We start from the raw sequence: 16,961 nt of genomic DNA on the forward strand, positions 1-16,961 counted from the left end.
TGGCCATGGTGAATTGGCCACGGTGAATTGGCCACGGTGAATTGGCCACGGTGAATTGGCCACGGCGAGTTGGCCACGGCGAGTTGGCCACGGTGAGTTGGCTATGGTGAGTTGGCCGTGGTGAGTTGGCCGTGGTGAGTTGGCCATGGCGAGTTGACCACGGCGAATTGGCCACGGCGAGTTGGCCACAGCGAGTTGGCCACGGCGAGTTGGCCGTGGTGAGTTGGCCACGGCGAGTTGGCCATGGCGAGTTGGCCGTGGTGAGTTGGCCATGGTGAGTTGGCCGTGGTGAGTTGGCCGTGGTGAATTGGCCATGGTGAGTTGGCCATGGTGAGTTGGCCGTGGTGAATTGGCCATGGTGAGTTGGCCGTGGTGAGTTGGCCATGGTGATTTGGCCGCAGCAAGTTGGCCGTAGTGAGCTAGCCATGGTGAACCCTATTGAAACTGTATAAACTCCAGAGCCCAAATAAGGCACATTGGGACAGGGAATGTGTAAACCAGGGGTGTCCAGTCTTGACCACCTAAAGACCTGTGGACTTCAACATGACTGTCTAGGGAGTCCTGGGAGTTGAAGTCCACAAGTCTTAAAAGTTGTCAAGGCTGGAAGTCCCTGGTGTAAAGTCAGCCACCCCGCGAGGCTTGAAGGATGTAAACAGTACTCACATGTTACTCCAATTTCAGAGTGATTATTACTCCTTGAGAAAAACTCAAGTCAATCATATGAATTTGAACTGAATGACTAATCTGGTAAACCCACAAGAGTTCTAGAAGGACACATTTCCTTTGCTTGCTGACAATGCACAGATGTCCCTTCAGAGAGAGACGCAGCCAATGCCTCTTAAAACACGGCTTGCCAACTGTCATTCGATAAAAATAGCTGCATTGAAAATGCTTTTGTAAAAATATATACCCTGTTTCCCCAGGGGTGAAATCTGAACCGGTTTACTTCCGGTTCGCTGGCTGCGCATTTGTGCTGTGCGCGCTATGTGCTGTGTGCGCGGTGTGCGCTGTGTGCACCATGCACCAAATGCAAGGTGCGCGCATCAAAAGGAGTCATGGGGTAAGTAGAGCAGCGCGGGGTGTGTGTGTGATCAGCTGTGGCGTGTGATCTCGGCCGAATAGGTTGTAAAAAAATGCCTTTCAAAGTTAAAAAATGGCTCTGACGATCGTGCAGCTCAGCTGTGATTGTTAGGGCCTTTTTTTTTTTACCTTTTAAAAGCATTTTTTCAAAGAAGCGGCAAGTGGGCCAACAGGCAGTGGTGGGATTCAGCCAGTTCGCACCACTTCGGGAGAACCGGTGGTTAACTTTCTGAGCAGTTTGGCGAACTGGTTGTTGGAAGAAATCATTAGGGCAGAGAACCGGTTGTTAAATTATTTGAATACCACCACTGCCAACAGGTGATGGGGGGCATGGGTGAGGGTGCCAGGGATTTTTGCTACCGGTTCTCCAAACCACCCACCGCCATCACTACCAGATCGGCTGATCCGGTCCAAACCAGGACCATTTCACCCTTGGTCTAGGGTAGGGCTGGGCAAATATGGCCCCTTTATGACCTATGGACTTCAACTCCCAGAATTCCTGAGCCAGCATGCTGGCTCAGGAATTCTGGGAGTTGAAGTCCATAGGTCATAAAGGGGCCATAGTTGCCCAGCCCTGGTCTAGGGTCTCCTGCTTGGGCTGTGGGGGCGCGGTTGGACTAGATGACCTACAAGGTCCCTCCTTCCAATTCTGTTAATCTGCAAATCTTGTTTAGCAACATACGTTTAGGACTCAACTGTGGTCATAAGTCAAGAACCACCTGTATTGGGTTCAACTTCACTACTGATTTGGTTTCATCGCAGTTACATCTTCTGTTTTGGCAGCCTTCCGTTCTCCGAACTTGCTGTTTAAGTTCCCAGACGTTTCATTACCAGGCTAGGTAACATCTTCAGTGCGGGTTTGGATGAAGTACAGTTTCTTGTCTGTTTATATAGTTCCTGTGGGGTCTTGTGGTCGGTTGGTTGCGAAACTGGTTTGGTTGTGGTGAGGAGGTGGTTGGTTCTGTTGCCGATTGGTAGTTCAAATGGTCCTTTTCCTTATTGGTTCATATCAGAGGTGGGTTTCAGCAGGTTCTGACCAGTTCTGGCGAACCGGTAGTGGAAATTTTGAGTAATTTGGAAAACCGGTAGTAAAAATGCCGACTGGTCCCGCCCCCATCTATTCTCTGCCTCCAAAGTCCCAGCTGATCAGGAGGAAATGGGGATTTTGCAGCATCCTTCCCCTGGAGTGGGGTGGGAATGGAGATTTTACAGTATCCTTCCCCTGCCATGCCCACCAAGCCACGCCCACCAAGCCATTCCACATCCACCAAGCCACACCCATAGAACCGGTAGTAAAAAAAATTGAAACCCACCACTGGTTCGTATGCTGGTTCAAAGTCAGTTTCTTTGTTGATGGGTCCATTGGTAGAGTGCTAGGCTAACGAAACGTCCAGCAGCTAACCAGCAAGCTCGAGAAAAGGCTACTGCCAAAGCCTACAACCAGAGCTACAAATACTTTCAACAATTTCTGAAGTACTTCTCTCCTTGTGGAAATAAGAATATCAGTTAACACCCTTCATGTTTAGGGGATTGGAGGCTAAAACATATAAAAGAACAGTTGCTGGAATTGGGTATGTCTAGTTTAATGAAAAGAAGGACTAGGGGAGACATGATAGCAATCTTCCAATATCTCAGGGGCTGCCCCGAAGAAGAGGGAGTCAAGCTATTCTCCAAAGCACCTGAGGGCAGAACAAGAAGCAATGGGTGGGAACTGATCAAGGAGAGAAGCAACCTAGAACTGAGGAGAAATTTCCTGACAGTGAGAACAATTCATCAGTGGAACAACTTGCCTCCAGAAGCTGTGAATTCTCCAACACTGGAATTTTTTAAGAAGATGTTGGATAACCATTTGTCTGAAGTGGTGTAGGATTTCCTGCCTAAGCAGGGGGTTGGACTAGAAGACCTCCAAGGTTCCTTCCAATTCTGTTATTCTATTCTATTCTATTCTATTTTAGTCTAGTCTAGTCCAGTCCAGTCCAGTCCAGTCCAGTCCAATCCAGTCTAGTCTAAATTGACCCATACCAACTTTGAAAGGATATATTTGAAAGGCAAAACTTTTAATGCTATTTCTGCATCAGTCTAAAGCTGAGCTTGTGAACATTTTAAAAAAAAGGAAAAACACATTATTTTTTCCAATCAGAGGAGTTACATTTTCCTCCCACCCACTCCCATTTTGACCCAGAAGACAAAAATAATAATAATAACCACATTTTGGCTCCTGCTCTCTTTCACCAGTAATCTAGTCACGCATCTCTGCCTCCTAACCCCCTTTATTAAAAGGCATAAGCTCACCCCAGCTTTTTAATAAGGCCCTAAGCTCACCCAAAGACAAAAACTCACAAAAGCTGGTGCATTTTAATAAACTTGGGTTAAAGTCAGAAAAGGTGCTATTGGATTCTTCCTGATTCGGGGCTACCGTAGACGAACCCACGTCAGTCTTCTCTGCTCTGATATATTTTTAGCACCGATCCAAGAAAGATTTCTCGGAGGGAAGAGATGAGTCAGTGCAGCATTTGGCTAAAGGATGCCTAAGAGAAGGACCAAACACCACAACACAACACCAAAAAAAAAACAACTCTCATTTCGCTCCAGCTGATTGTTTTGAAGTCAGATGTTTCATTTCTCCAGGGCAGGGAAGCTGGTTAGTCAGCTGCCAGAGATGGGATCTTACACACAAATGGAAATTCTCGATTGCAGCTATTGTCGTTCCAAGATCGTAAAGCTGTAAAAAGACACACACACAAAAAACAAAAAACAAGAAAAAGGAGGAGGGGAAGGGAGAATCAGACGGGCTTCTACAAAGCGTTCCAGGAAAAAAACAAAACACCCAAGTAAAAACTCCAAAGCAAGCATCTTTCAAAGTTCTATTTACTAGGATAGGTAAACTGGGATATCTGGGAAAACCCGAATCTGAGAGGCTCGGGTTTTCCCTCAATAAATCAAAACCCCCCAAACCATCCCCTCACTCCTCAGTCGATCACATGCTCCAATTGCCGACCGTCCCGCCTTGAGACAGCACTCCGACCACTCCTTCTCCAGATGCAGGATCGGCCTGACCTTGACCGACAGGAAGAATGCTATTATGTCTAAAGACAACCCCGCTACTAAATCCCCCCCCCTCCTATTTTCCCACACATGAGAAAGTGGCAGCATGGAAGCTTCCGGCCTAGTATGGCTTCCAAAGCTGACACGCAATGCTCCAACCATTTAGTGCTTTGCGGTATTGATCAACGGATTGTCCATTAATGGATCATCCGTCAATCATGGGTGACCATGGGTGAAGGATGGGTTCCATTTATTGATCTCTAAGGTAAAAGTAAAAGTTCCCCTCGCACATATGTGCTAGTCGTTCCTGACTCTAGGGGGCGGTGCTCATCTCCGTTTCAAAGCCGAAGAGCTAGCGCTGTCCGAAGACGTCTCTGTGGTCATGTGACCGGCATGACTCAACCCCAAAGGCTCATGGAAAACTGTTCCCTTCCCACCATTGGTGGTCCCTATTCTTCTACTTGCCTTTTTTACATGCTTTCAAACTGCTAGGTTGGCAGAAGCTGGGACAAGTCACGGGAGCTCACCCCGTGACGGAACTAGGGATTCAAACCGCTGAACTGCCAACCTTTTGATCGACAAGCTCAGCGTCTTAGCCGCTGAGCCACCGCGTCTCATTGATCTCTGCAGGTCTGCAAACATGCATTTTGGTTTCTCCTTTTTTTTAAGGGTTTCTTCTTTGATCAGGTGTTTTCTCTTTCTATGGTTTTATTTTTAGTATTGAGTTAACCTATTATTTTATTTTTTTAAAGAAGAATGAACGAACTTGAAGCAGAAAGGTAAAAGGCTTAGCTTAAACCGCCCTCAGCCCTCAGCAGCAGCCTATTTACACACTGTGTCAAGGCAGAAATCTCTGACTCTCATGCCAAAGAAAGCTGTTTTGTAAACAAGGGACAGATGGTGGACCTTTTCAAGGCCAGGAGGAAAAAAAATCCTGCGTCTGTTGACTCAGACAGGTGGGAGGTGGAGAATACATACAACCCAGGATTCAAAATCCAGGTCTTGGGATTAACGTAACTAAGGCTAAAGGAGTCCCTGCGGATTTGACTCTGCGAGAGTTGAGAGTCGTTGCCGACTATAGGGAGCAATGCTCATCTCTATTTCAAGGACCTTGAGCCAGTGCTGTCCAAAAGCCATTTCCGTGGTTGTGTGGCCAGCGTGACGTCACGGAGCCCCTCTATCTTCCCGCTGAAATGGTACCTATTTATCTACTCTCACTTGCACGCTTTTGAAATGCTAGGCTGGCAGGAGCTGAGCCGAGGAAGGGAGCTCACCCTGTCGTGTGGTGCTCGGGTCTCGAACCCGAGCTGCCGGTTTTCCAGCCAACAAGCCCAATGTCTTAACCACTGAGCCAGGGTGCTGGCTTAATATATCTAAAGATGCTTGGATATTATTCGATAGAGAAATCCTTATATGCGCGGCTTTCTACTTCTCACTGTGATAAATGTGCTCCTGTAACTTTCTCAAGCCCACTTCAGAATAACAGAGTTGGAAGGGACCTGGGAGGTCTTCTAGTCCAACCCTCCTGCTGAAGCAGGAGACACTGTTGCATTTCAGACAAATGGTTGTCCAATCTCGTGCTAAAAACCTCCAGTGATGGGAACATTCACAACTTGGGGAACATGAATGGGATCTCATTGCTTACATATTTGATGTGCTGATATTGGCAAAAATGACCCTTGAGGCAGCGCTGTCCAAAGACGTCTCCGTGGCCATATGGCCGGCATGACTCAAATGCCAAAGGCGCACAGAACACTGTTCCCTTCCCACCAAAGGTGGTCCCTATTTTTTCTACTTGCATTTTTTACCAGCTTTCGAACTGCTAGGTTGGCAGAAGCTGGGACAAATCACGGGAGCTCACCCCGTTACGCGGCACTACGGATTTGAACTGCTGATCTGCTGATCTTTCAATCGACAAGTTCAGCATCGTAGCCACTAAGCCACCGCGTCCCTTTAATACGGAAGTAGAAGACCATTTTCCACTTCCGTTCCTCTCTGTCCTCTTTCTAAAGCTTGAAGACCACAGCTCTGGACTATCCCTGTTCCTACACACCAGAGGAATCCTAGCTTCTTTCTGCTGCCCAGATGTTGCTGATGGCAAAGAGATTTGGGTTGGGGAAGAGGGTATCTTGGAGAGCCAGATGCAGTGGTGGGATTCAGCCAGTTCGCACCACTTCGGGAGAAACGGTTGTTAACTTTCTGAACAGTTTGGCAAACTGGTTGTTGGAAGAAATCATTATGGCAGAGAACCAGTTGTTAAATTACTTGAATCCCACCACTGGCCAGATGCCACCTACCACTGCTGTATCTGTACCAGATCTGGATACAATCTTCCTCCTCCGGTATACTGTGGATCCCATCATCTGGTTGATTCCCATCCCAGTAGTTGTAGTCATAGGGAGAGCCATCTGTCCATTCAAAATTGCTCTCCTGCCAAAAAAAAACACATTAGATCTTTAATCTTTAAGGCCCAAGGACAGTTTTCCCTGAATGCCATCACTCTGCTAAACAACTAATTCCCACAACATTGTCAAACTATTTACTAAGGCTGTATTTCTATTAGTGTTCTCATCCTTCCTATTACTTGTCTCCTTTTCTGCTTATGACTATAACCTCGTTGCTTGTATCTTTACGATTTAACTTGTTTCATTTAGTTTCTTGTATGATTTTGATTGCTTATTTAGTATCCCGTGACTATCACTAAGTGTTGTATCTTATTATTTATGATGAATGTGTTTTGATGATGACTATGATTTATCACTTATAGCTTTTATGTACACTGACAGCTTATGCATCGAAGGTAAATTCCTTGTCTGTCCAATTACACTTGGCCAATAAAGAATTCCATTCCATTCCATTCCATTCCATTCTCTATTCTATTCTATTCTATTCTATTCTATTCTATTCTATTCTATTCTATTCTACACTACTCTACACTACTCTATCCGACCCTACTCCACTCCACTCCACTCCACTCTCCCCTCCCCTCCATTCCATTCTCTACTCTACTCTACTCCACTCTACTCTACTCTACTCTACCCTACCCTACCTTACCCCAATCCACTCCATTCTACTCCACTCCACTCCACTCCATTCTCCCCTCCCCTCCATTCCATTCTCTACTCTACTCTACTCTACTCCACTCTACTCTACTCTACTCTACCCTACCCTACCTTACCCCAATCCACTCCATTCTACTCCACTCCACTCCACTCCCCTCCATTCTCTATTCTATTCTATTCTATTCTATTCTATTCTATTCTATTCTATTCTACTCTACTCTACTCTACTCTACTCTACTCTACTCTACTCTACTCTACTCTACTCCACTCCACTCCACTCCACTCCACTCCACTCCACTCCACTCCACTCCACACTCCACTCCACTGATTTCAAGATCTGCATTTAAATATTTTCAGGGAGGGCTTATTTTCGGGAGAGGCTTATTTTAGTGCATGTGCTCAAAAGCCCGATTGGGCTTATTATCAGGGGATGTCTTATTTTTGGTGAAACAGGGTAGGATTATTATGCTTAATATATTATTATTATATTCTTATTAGAAGATACGTTAAGAGGGAAAATGAATCAATTTACTATGCTCAACTGTTCAATATACTATAATTGTAAGATTAAAGAATAATATCAATGTAGTGAATGATATTGTAAATTTTGATGGTTAATGCAGAGATATTTGTACCCAGACAACACACTGTTTAGAGAAGATGGAATGTTCATATTTTTAAAAAATAAAAACTTTTTTAAAAATAGTGACTCCTCTGAAAACAGCTACCACTTCAAATAGATGGAGGAAGGTCTGTTTTGTTGATCGTATTATTCAGCTGGCAACTGAACCATTGTTTCAAGATTCAGCGTAGGAGGAAATTACAGACATACAAATTAGATTCCAGTCCCTGCTGCAATACGTCTGTATTTAATCACAGTCTTCAGACATTAATGCAAGAGGAGGTTGCAAACCCTCAAGCTATTATACTCGCCAGAACACTGTTCCTCAACCTTGGCAGCTGAAGATGTGCTTCAACTTCAACTCCCAGAATTCTCCACACTGGCTGGGGAATTCTGGGAGTTGAAGTCCACGCATTTTAAAGTTTCCAGAATTGAGAAACACTGCACTAACATTGGCAGGGAAAGGCACTAGTATATAAACAGACTATATAAACAGAGAGCAAACCCCACTCCCTTCTAGCACTGATGACGTCACCTAGTTTGGTCATGAGACGTCTGCAAGAAAACCACCAAGCTCAGAGAGCACCAAAGACCCCACAAAAATGGAGATTTCTTACCTGCCTAAGATCATTCAATCCCATCCAGACATCTGTGGGTATGCCGGGCACCCTGCTGTTTACAAGGTCGTAGACAAACACATTCTCTTCCCAGCTGCCAGATAGACATGTTACAGGAAAGCATATTATAGTTGGTAAACTAGATGAAAAGGTAGCATTAACAGCAAATTCACCAATAAATCAAAAGCAATATAATATAATAATATAACAGCAGAGTTGGAAGGGACCTTGGAGGCCTTCTAGTCCAACCCCCTGCCCAGGCAGGAAACCTTACACCATCTCAGTCAGATGGCTATCCAACATTTTCTTAAAAATTTCCAGTGTTGGAGCATTCACAACTTCTGCAGGCAAGTCGTTCCACTGATTAATTGTTCTAACTGTCAGGAAATTTCTCCTTAGTTCTAAGTTGCTTCTTTCCTTGATCAGTTTCCACCCATTGCTTTTTGTTCTACCCTCAGGTGCTTTGGAGAACAGCCCGACTCCCTCTTCTTTGGCGCAGCACCTGAGATATTGGAAGACTGCTATCATGTCTCCCCCTAATCCTTCTTTTTATTAAACTAGACATACCCAGTTCCTGCAACCGTTCTTCATATGTTTTAGCCTCCAGTCCCCTAATCATCTTTGTTGCTCTTCTCTGCACTCTTTCTAGAGTCTAGAATTATTCTTTCTAGAGTCTAGAATTAGCATTATTATTTAACCAGTTCAGTCTTCTAGTCCTTAAGGATCAAAAGGATACCTAAAATATGTTGTTCCATATACCATGTTTTTTCCAAAATAAGACTGGGTCTTATATTAATTTTTGCTTGGCTTATTTTCTGGTTAGTTCTTATTTTGGGGAAATACGGTACTAAACGTCTCTGTCCGCTAATGATCTTAACTGGGGCATATTTTGGGGATAGGACTTATAATACGACCATCCTGAAAAATCATGCTAGGGCTTATTTTCTTGTTGGGTCTTATTTTCTGGGAAACAGGGTATAGACATCTAAAATCAATACTGTTGCTCTATAAGGTCTAGCTACAAATATAATAGTGGAACTCCTTGACATACAACTACTGTATTTTTCGGACTATAAGATGCACTTTTTTGTCTCCCAGAAGGGGGTGAAAATGTCTGTGTGTCTTATAGACCGAATATTGCCGAAGCCCTGCCCACCCACCAGCCATTTTTTTGGCCTGTGCGTGCCCTGTTTTCGGGCCTTTTTTGGCCTTTTTCAGACTTCTTTTGGCCCATTTTCAAGGCTTTTTTCGGCCTGTTTTCAAGGCTGTTTTTGCCCGTTTTGGGGGCTTTTGGGGCCCATTTTTGAGGCTTTGGGGGCCCGTTTTTTCAGGGCTGGACAAAGCCTCAAAACAGGCAAAAAAAGCCCCTTAAAAGGCAAAAAAAGCCCCCAAAATGGTTTGCAAAAAGCCTTGAATATGGGCCGAAAAAAGCCCTGGATACAGACTGAAAAAAGACTGGAAAAGGGCCAAAAAAAAAGGCCCGGAAAAAGGGAGGCCAAAAACTTTTTGTTGTTGTTTTACTCTTCTAAATTTAGGGCAATTTATAATCCAAGGATATGATTTAAAGACCAGGCGAGAGGTTTCCAGATTGTATCCTTTTTAATCCTACATTGAAAATCCATGTCAAATTCCCAGGACACTCTGAACTCAGTGTTTGTTCCCGACAACCGCCCCTCCTATTTGCCTCTCCTTTTAAACTCCAGCTCCAGGTGTACCTTGTGAAGGGGGTCGGGGCCCTTTCCTCCCTCGTAAGCCACACAACCCACCTTGGTCTCTTCTCCGTTCTTCCCTGCGTGCCCTAAAATGAGGAGGGGGTGGGCCTTGGTCTTCATAAAAAAACCCTCTCCCTTGTTCTAACTCTCCCGTGCTTTGCCCAGCCTGACTTTGCCCTTCCCCAGTTTCCTCCACAGCCAATGGAGCCACTCTCTCGCTCTCTGTCAGATGTTCCTCTTCTATCTCAGAGTCAGACTCCGAGAGGGGCATGATAGATAGCAGCCCACTCGATGGTTCTTACCTGTGAATAGATGCTAATTTGGCCGATTTTAATCCGATAGAAAACTCTGCGCAGTACAAGTCAGCCTCCGCCCAGGTTTTATTAATGGGAAAATATCGGTAACAGTAGCCTTCATATTCAGTCCAGAAGAGAGGGCAAGAATAAGACAGGATGGACTCTGGCAACGCTTGGGAGAAAAGATGGAAGAGTTTTTCAAGGCCATCTTCATATAGTTCTTCCTCCTGCCTGAGATTTTTAGATTTCTTTGGGCAACCTATTCAAGCAATAATGGGAGGTGCCAGTATTAACTCATATGGTTTGGGCTTGTCCTTCCTGTTGTCGGCTTCGCAAAGTGAAGCAGACAGGAATCAGAACCTGGTGAGCTGATGCTATTTTATTGCAAAGCTGCGTTAGCAAAATATTGTCAGTCTGAACCTATTAACAGAGTACCGAGGTACCACTGTATATAGAAGATAGTATATGTATATATGTACGTGTGTGGGTTGGTACTGTTCTGACCTAGGCTTCCTTAAAAAGCAGGAAGCAGAGTCTTGGTCCTGGCAAAACCCCTTTTATTTACATGACTGTGAATTCCTTTCATTCACAGTCAGCAAGGCTTGGCAAACAGTCTTTCAGAGGAATGTTTATCAACACAAACCTTATCTTGCTTGGAAAGCTGCCAGATAACTAGTTTCCAAACGCAGTGTAAGGCAAAACTTGGCACAGAATCCCTTAGGGTCATGAACAGAACTTTCCACTCTTAAACCAACTGACCGACTGACCAAATTGTTTCCTACAAAAGCCCCCTCCCCGTTTTCCTCTTTTGTTTCCCATGGGAGGGGGCAATCACCTCCAAGGTGTGGCTTTACTCCTAAGTCGACCCTGCTTTCTGAGTTGTTCTTGTCTTCTGGCAGCTCTGTGCATGCGCACACTGGGAACAGGCTCCAGCTGTTCCTCTGCCTCACTACTGTCTATCTTCCACTCTGCCTCCGACGAAGAGCCCTTGTCCAAGCTTTCCCCAGCCCCCAGGACTGGCCCATGTGCCTCCCCAACCTCCACACTGTCCAACTCTGCTGCCAGCTCCGCTGGCCGCCGGCAGGCCACAACAAGTAAACACACACAAACACACAATCACATGGATTTTAGACTTTTCTTATATAGCAGATGGCCAAAACAATTCTTCTATGCCCTAATGAATTATCTTTTAGAATGGCTTTAATGAATTTATCACGATGGACTGTTGAGATCTGTTGTCACGAGAGACCAAAACCGGGGTGGGGGAGGGGGAAGATATTTTGAACAATTTGATCAGAATCTCGGGAGGTGGGTGGGTTGTTTTATGATAGTTTTCTAAGCCTTCCCCCTCTTCTTCACTCTCTTTTAAAGTTCATAATGACATAATTAGCAGTAGTTTACAGATATTATTTTTCCTATGAGCTTTCTGTACACATATATGATGGCGCGGTGGTTAAAGTGCAGTATTGCAGGTGAACTCTGTCCACTGCCGAGAGTTCGATCCTGACCGGCTCATGGTTGACTCAGCCTTCTGTCCTTCTGAGGTGGGTAAAATGGAGGACCCAGATCGTTGGGGGGGGGGCAAGATAAGCTGACTCTGTAAACCACTTAGAGAGGGCTGTAAATCCCTGTGAAGCGGTATGTAAGTCTGAGGGCTATTGCTATGCATGTATAGGTAGTTGCAAGTGCTAAATCCGCTTGCTATCACAGCGTGGAGATTACAGGGGTCAAGAGGCCATGCTCTCTCTCAAACCACAAGCCTGCTGTTGTCAGATAGGACAAGGGCCATCTTTTGAGTCTACACATCCGAATAGGAGCAATTACAGAGAGGACAAGCTTGAAGGAGATGCAGGAGGATACTAAAAGTTAAAAATTCCCCACTCGGCAGATAAGACAAAGCTGCCCCTTGCAAGATAAGCACACCAACAGTTTCCAAGCCCAGCTCATTTGTTTCATGAGGGGCATAGTTTGGTGGCTGAAACCAACTTGGAAAGCAAAACTTCCAAGTTTTATTTTATTTTATTTATTTAGTTTGTCAAACATGTACAAGATAACAGATATAAGTTTAAACATGGATATGAACACAGGAAATGTGGGACAGGAGGACAGGGACGGTAGGCACGCTGGTGCGCTTATGCACGCCCCCTTACCGACCTCTTAGGATTGGGGTGAGGTCCACAGTAGACAGTCAAAGGTTAAAGTTTTGGGGATTTGGGGAAGAAACCACAGAGTCAGGTAGTGCATTCCAGGCATTGACCACTCTGTTGCTGAAGTCGTATTTTCTGCAATCAAGTTTGGAGCGGTTTACCTTGAGTTTGTATCTATTGTTTGCCCATGTATTGTTGTGGTTGAAGCTGAAGTAATCATTGACAGGTAGGACGTTGTAGCGGATAATTTTGTGTACTACGCTTAAGTCAGACCGTAGGCGGCGAAGTTCTAGATTGTCCAAGCCCAAAATTTCAAGCCTGCTGGCAGAAGGGATTATATTGCAAGCAGAGGAGTGGACGTGTCATGCCTGGAAGCAGGGGTGAAATCCAGCAGGTTCTGACAGGTTCTGGAGAACCGGTAGTGGAAATTTTGAGCAGTCCAGAGAACCGGTAGTGGAAATTTTAAGTAGTTTGGAGAACCAGCAAATAGCACCTTTAGCTGGCCCCGGAGTGGGGTGAGAATGGAGATTTTGCAATATCTTTCCCCCAGGAGTGGAGAGGGAATGGGGATTTTGCAGTATCCTTCCCCTGCCACGCCCACCAAGCCATGCCCACAGAACCGGTAGTAAAAAAAATTAGATTTCACCACTGCCTGGAAGCCATATTACCTTGGTGCCTTTCAGGATCCAGGCCTGCCACAATCCTACCATAGGAAGTTGGGAGGGGGGGGGAATTGCATGAGTGAAGTAAACTTAGCCATAACAAAACTTTGCAGAGGAGTTCAAGGCCCTGGTGTCCGACAGCTGTGCCGAGAAGAAAGTGGCGGTTGTCTCCTGTTCGTGAAGGAACCGATTGGAGCAGTGGTGGACATGTGGGAGAAATGGGCAAGGTCTTGAACTTTCTTTTGGGTGAGGAAAACCCAGAAGATCTCAGATTCGGGTTTTCCCAGATGTGCCAATATGACATCTCTAATAAAAGTTAGCTTTGAGGAATTGCAAGCCTTGGAGTTTGATTTCATTGGGGGGGTGTTACTTGGAACCCTGACAGGCGGGCTCTTCTCGTGAAATACCTCTGGACCCGCTCAATTGTATTAATGTCCGATATACAGTGGGGATTCCAGGCAGACGAGCTGTATTAGAGAAAGTTCTCCAGCCTCTTCCAAAGCTGGGAAAACCACCTGTTTGCTGAGCGGCACTAAGAATCTGAAATGGGCTGAGAGGATTCGGTCGAGTTAGGATAGCTTCCGTTTTTTTAAAAAAATCTCAAGCACTGAGTTCAAATCCTAATCAAAGGTTCCTAAGCTGTCCTATCTGATCCACCCCTCGGCATTCCACCCCAGGAAACGCTCCTCAGGCTCCAGGCTGGAATGCTAAGGAGAGTCACCTGAACGGGGTCTGGCCGTCCGATTTTCAAGGGCCAGTTACCCCAGTAGGTAAGGCTAATTCGATTAACTCCGGTGTGCAAAAAGGTGACCCCAGGAATTTCAGGGCTGGATGGGCCAGAAGTGAAGAAGCAAGCGGGCTGGCCTCTAATTAGCACCTGTCCGGTTCAATTGTCAACGGTCTTTAGAAAAGAAACCATCAAGCTTTGAACTCAGGAGAGGATGATAATGAAAAAGGACGTATCTGCCCTTGGACCAATTTGCTGGGGGACCCTGAAAAAGTTGGGGGGGGAGAGAAAGGGAGGGGAGGGGAGGGGAGGGGAGAGGAGAGGAGAGGAGAGGAGAGAAGAGAAGAGAAGAGAAGAGAAGAGAAGAGAAGAGAAGAGAAGAGAAAGATGGGAGAGGAGAGGAGAGGAGAGGAGAAAGGAAGGGAAGGAAGGGAAGAGAAGAGAAGGAAGGGAAGAGAAGAGAAGAGAAGAGAAGAGAAGAGAAGAGAAGAGAAGAGAAGAGAAGAGAAGAGAAAGGGAGGGAGGGAGGGAGGGAGAGGAGAGGAGGGGAGAGGAGAGGAGAAAGGAAGGGAAGAGAAGGAAAGAGAAGAGGAGAGGAGAGGAGAGGAGAGAAAGATGGAAGGGAAGAGAAGGGAAGGGAGGGGAAGGAAAGAGAAGAGAAGAGAAGAGAAGAGAAGAAGAGAAAGGAGGGGAAAGAAGGGAAAGGAGAGGAGAGAAGAGAAGAGGCAGAGGCAGAGAGAAGGGACAAAGAGAAGGGAAGGAATAAAGGAAAGAGAAAAGAAAAGACCATAACGGATGCGTGCTTAAAATGGAGATACCAGCAGCAGCGGCACCTTCCACAGAGTTGCATTGGGAAATCATTCAGACATCCAGACACAAATCGTAAGTCAAGCCCACAAATTGCTCCACCAAGGTGCAATAACATGAGATCCTGTAAATGCACACAGTTCAGATAGAAAGCATTAGGGGAAAGGGTTCATTGTTCCAGCCCGCCTTAGGAAAAAGAAAAATTAATTAAAAACAAAAGTTCTGCTGCCTGCCAATAACAAGTGCATCAATTAAGACATTCAACTAGCTGGCATGCCCTAAAATCTCATCTCTTCTTCATGGCTTTTCTGCTTCAATCTTTTCCTTCTGTTCGGCATCCAGACTCACCCTCTGCCTGCTAATCCTTAGCCCAACATCTTGAGTGGCTGAATGCACACATCACAATAACTCATTGTTCATTAAATCAACTCCAGTTGGCTGAGTTCACACAATTTGCTGCACCAAAATCCCATTATGTCTTGCTGGACAGGAGCAGGTTCAGTTAAGGTGCTACTCCAGAGGGGTGCCCAACTACACACACACTCTCACACACACACACACACCTCCATCCAGAGATATCAACTAAATTAAAAAGCACAAGACACCAGCTGTCTACAAATAGATTTCCAACAACAGGTTTGCATTCTTCCAATGCAGAACTTTCCAACCGCTACATCATAGCACTTAAAAGACCATCTCTCTTTGAGTCAACTCTGACTCCTGCATCCACTCCAGTGTTAGGAAATGCAATTTAAAGATTTTATGTGAAAAAGCACTTGAAGATACTGTTTCATGGATTAGAACTGGCGTGTCCAACCTTGGCGACTTTAAGACTTGTGGACTTCTACTCTTCTACCTGCTGGGCTGCAGAATTCTGGGAGTAGAAGTCCACAGGTCTTAAAGTGGACCAGGTTAGATGTACCTTTTCTGTTTTACCGCGCAGGGCTGGCCTAGTGCATTATGGTTTTTAATTGGGTTTTTTTTATCATTTTTCTATTAATAGTTTTAAATGGGGTTAGCCAAATTGAATTAGATTTTTAAAATGTTTTTAATTCTATTTATAAAATTGTTTTTTATGTTGGCTGTAAACCGCCCTGAGTCCTTTGGGAGAAGGGCGGTATAGAAATCAAATAAATTCTAATTCTACCATATAATTCTAGAATTGATTACATTGCTATGGGGAAAAAAATGGGTATAACTTCTCGAGCCTACAAAACTTGGACAAGGTTTGGAAGATATCCAATCTGTCTACCGTTGAACCATGTTTTTTCCCTTCGATACATCAACTCTTTGAGTTGATGGACCCCAAGCCTCCAAACACATCCATAAACTTTGAAATAAGTCTCAGAATTATTATTTAGGCTTCAAAGCAATCTTCCCCAAGCAAAGCCATTAAAAAAAACAAAACCCCACAAAATGCTTAATAAACAAAAGGAGAATACAAGCAACTACACAAGAAACAAAACATGAAAAATAATCACCACAGAAAAGAAGTCTTCACAAAAATACATTTAACCAGGTTAGTTAAATAGCCGTCCGCTGCATTCACCCAAACTTGACTGGTTTTACCCCTGGTTAAGTTTTTCTATAACGTATTGTTGTATATAGCTCTCTGTTTGGTTAATTCAATTTACTTTGCGACCCTAGAAAATAATTTAACCTGGGAGAGCTACCGCAATCGGACTGATCGATCCGTGCACTTTTAACCTTAAGGAGAGGTGCAATATTTCAAAATATTCAACATTTCTATGAAAACAGGCATTTCCCAAGATAGAGGAAATCCCCGTTAACCTATAAGTAAAAACTGGAAGAAAGCAAAAGACAACACCCCTTCTTCACCAAGGGAGTTGTAGGCTTTGATCCGTTTTGCAGCCAATGCTGAAATGGGCACCTTACGTTAACCTCTCCCTCAAAGCATTGAGGATTGCCTTGGTTCAGATTGGTTGAATGAAAAAATGTCAGCTCACCTTGTCTTATTTTAATATTGGTGTGCGGGAAGGTATGGGCTGCAAGGAAGACAGCGGACAGAGCTGCCCAGAAATTCCACCCGTAGACCATCGCTGACCTGAAGGACATCTCTCTCTCTCTCCGGAGCCGCAGAAGGTTAACTGTCCAACCCCTGCCTTCACCTCCCCGGGAATTTCCAAATGCCACTGAAACGCCTGGAGCAGCTGCAGAGGGGTT

General features: G+C 45.0%; 1 protein-coding gene across 1 annotated transcript; it reads right to left on the reverse strand.

Moving 5' to 3' along the window:
• Positions 1 to 1,655: 1,655 nt before the first annotated feature.
• On the reverse strand, positions 1,656 to 16,961 carry CLEC19A (C-type lectin domain containing 19A). The gene is made up of 5 exons (XM_058157037.1): positions 16,745 to 16,961; positions 10,441 to 10,606; positions 8,427 to 8,520; positions 6,423 to 6,555; positions 1,656 to 3,802 (listed from the first exon to the last, which is right to left on the reverse strand). Exons 1-5 carry the CDS (start codon positions 16,851 to 16,853, stop codon positions 3,723 to 3,725), a joined length of 582 nt encoding a protein of 193 aa, XP_058013020.1. The 5' UTR covers positions 16,854 to 16,961; the 3' UTR covers positions 1,656 to 3,722.

This window comes from Ahaetulla prasina, chromosome 14 (genome assembly GCF_028640845.1).
Source record: "Ahaetulla prasina isolate Xishuangbanna chromosome 14, ASM2864084v1, whole genome shotgun sequence".
NCBI lineage: Eukaryota > Metazoa > Chordata > Lepidosauria > Squamata > Colubridae > Ahaetulla > Ahaetulla prasina.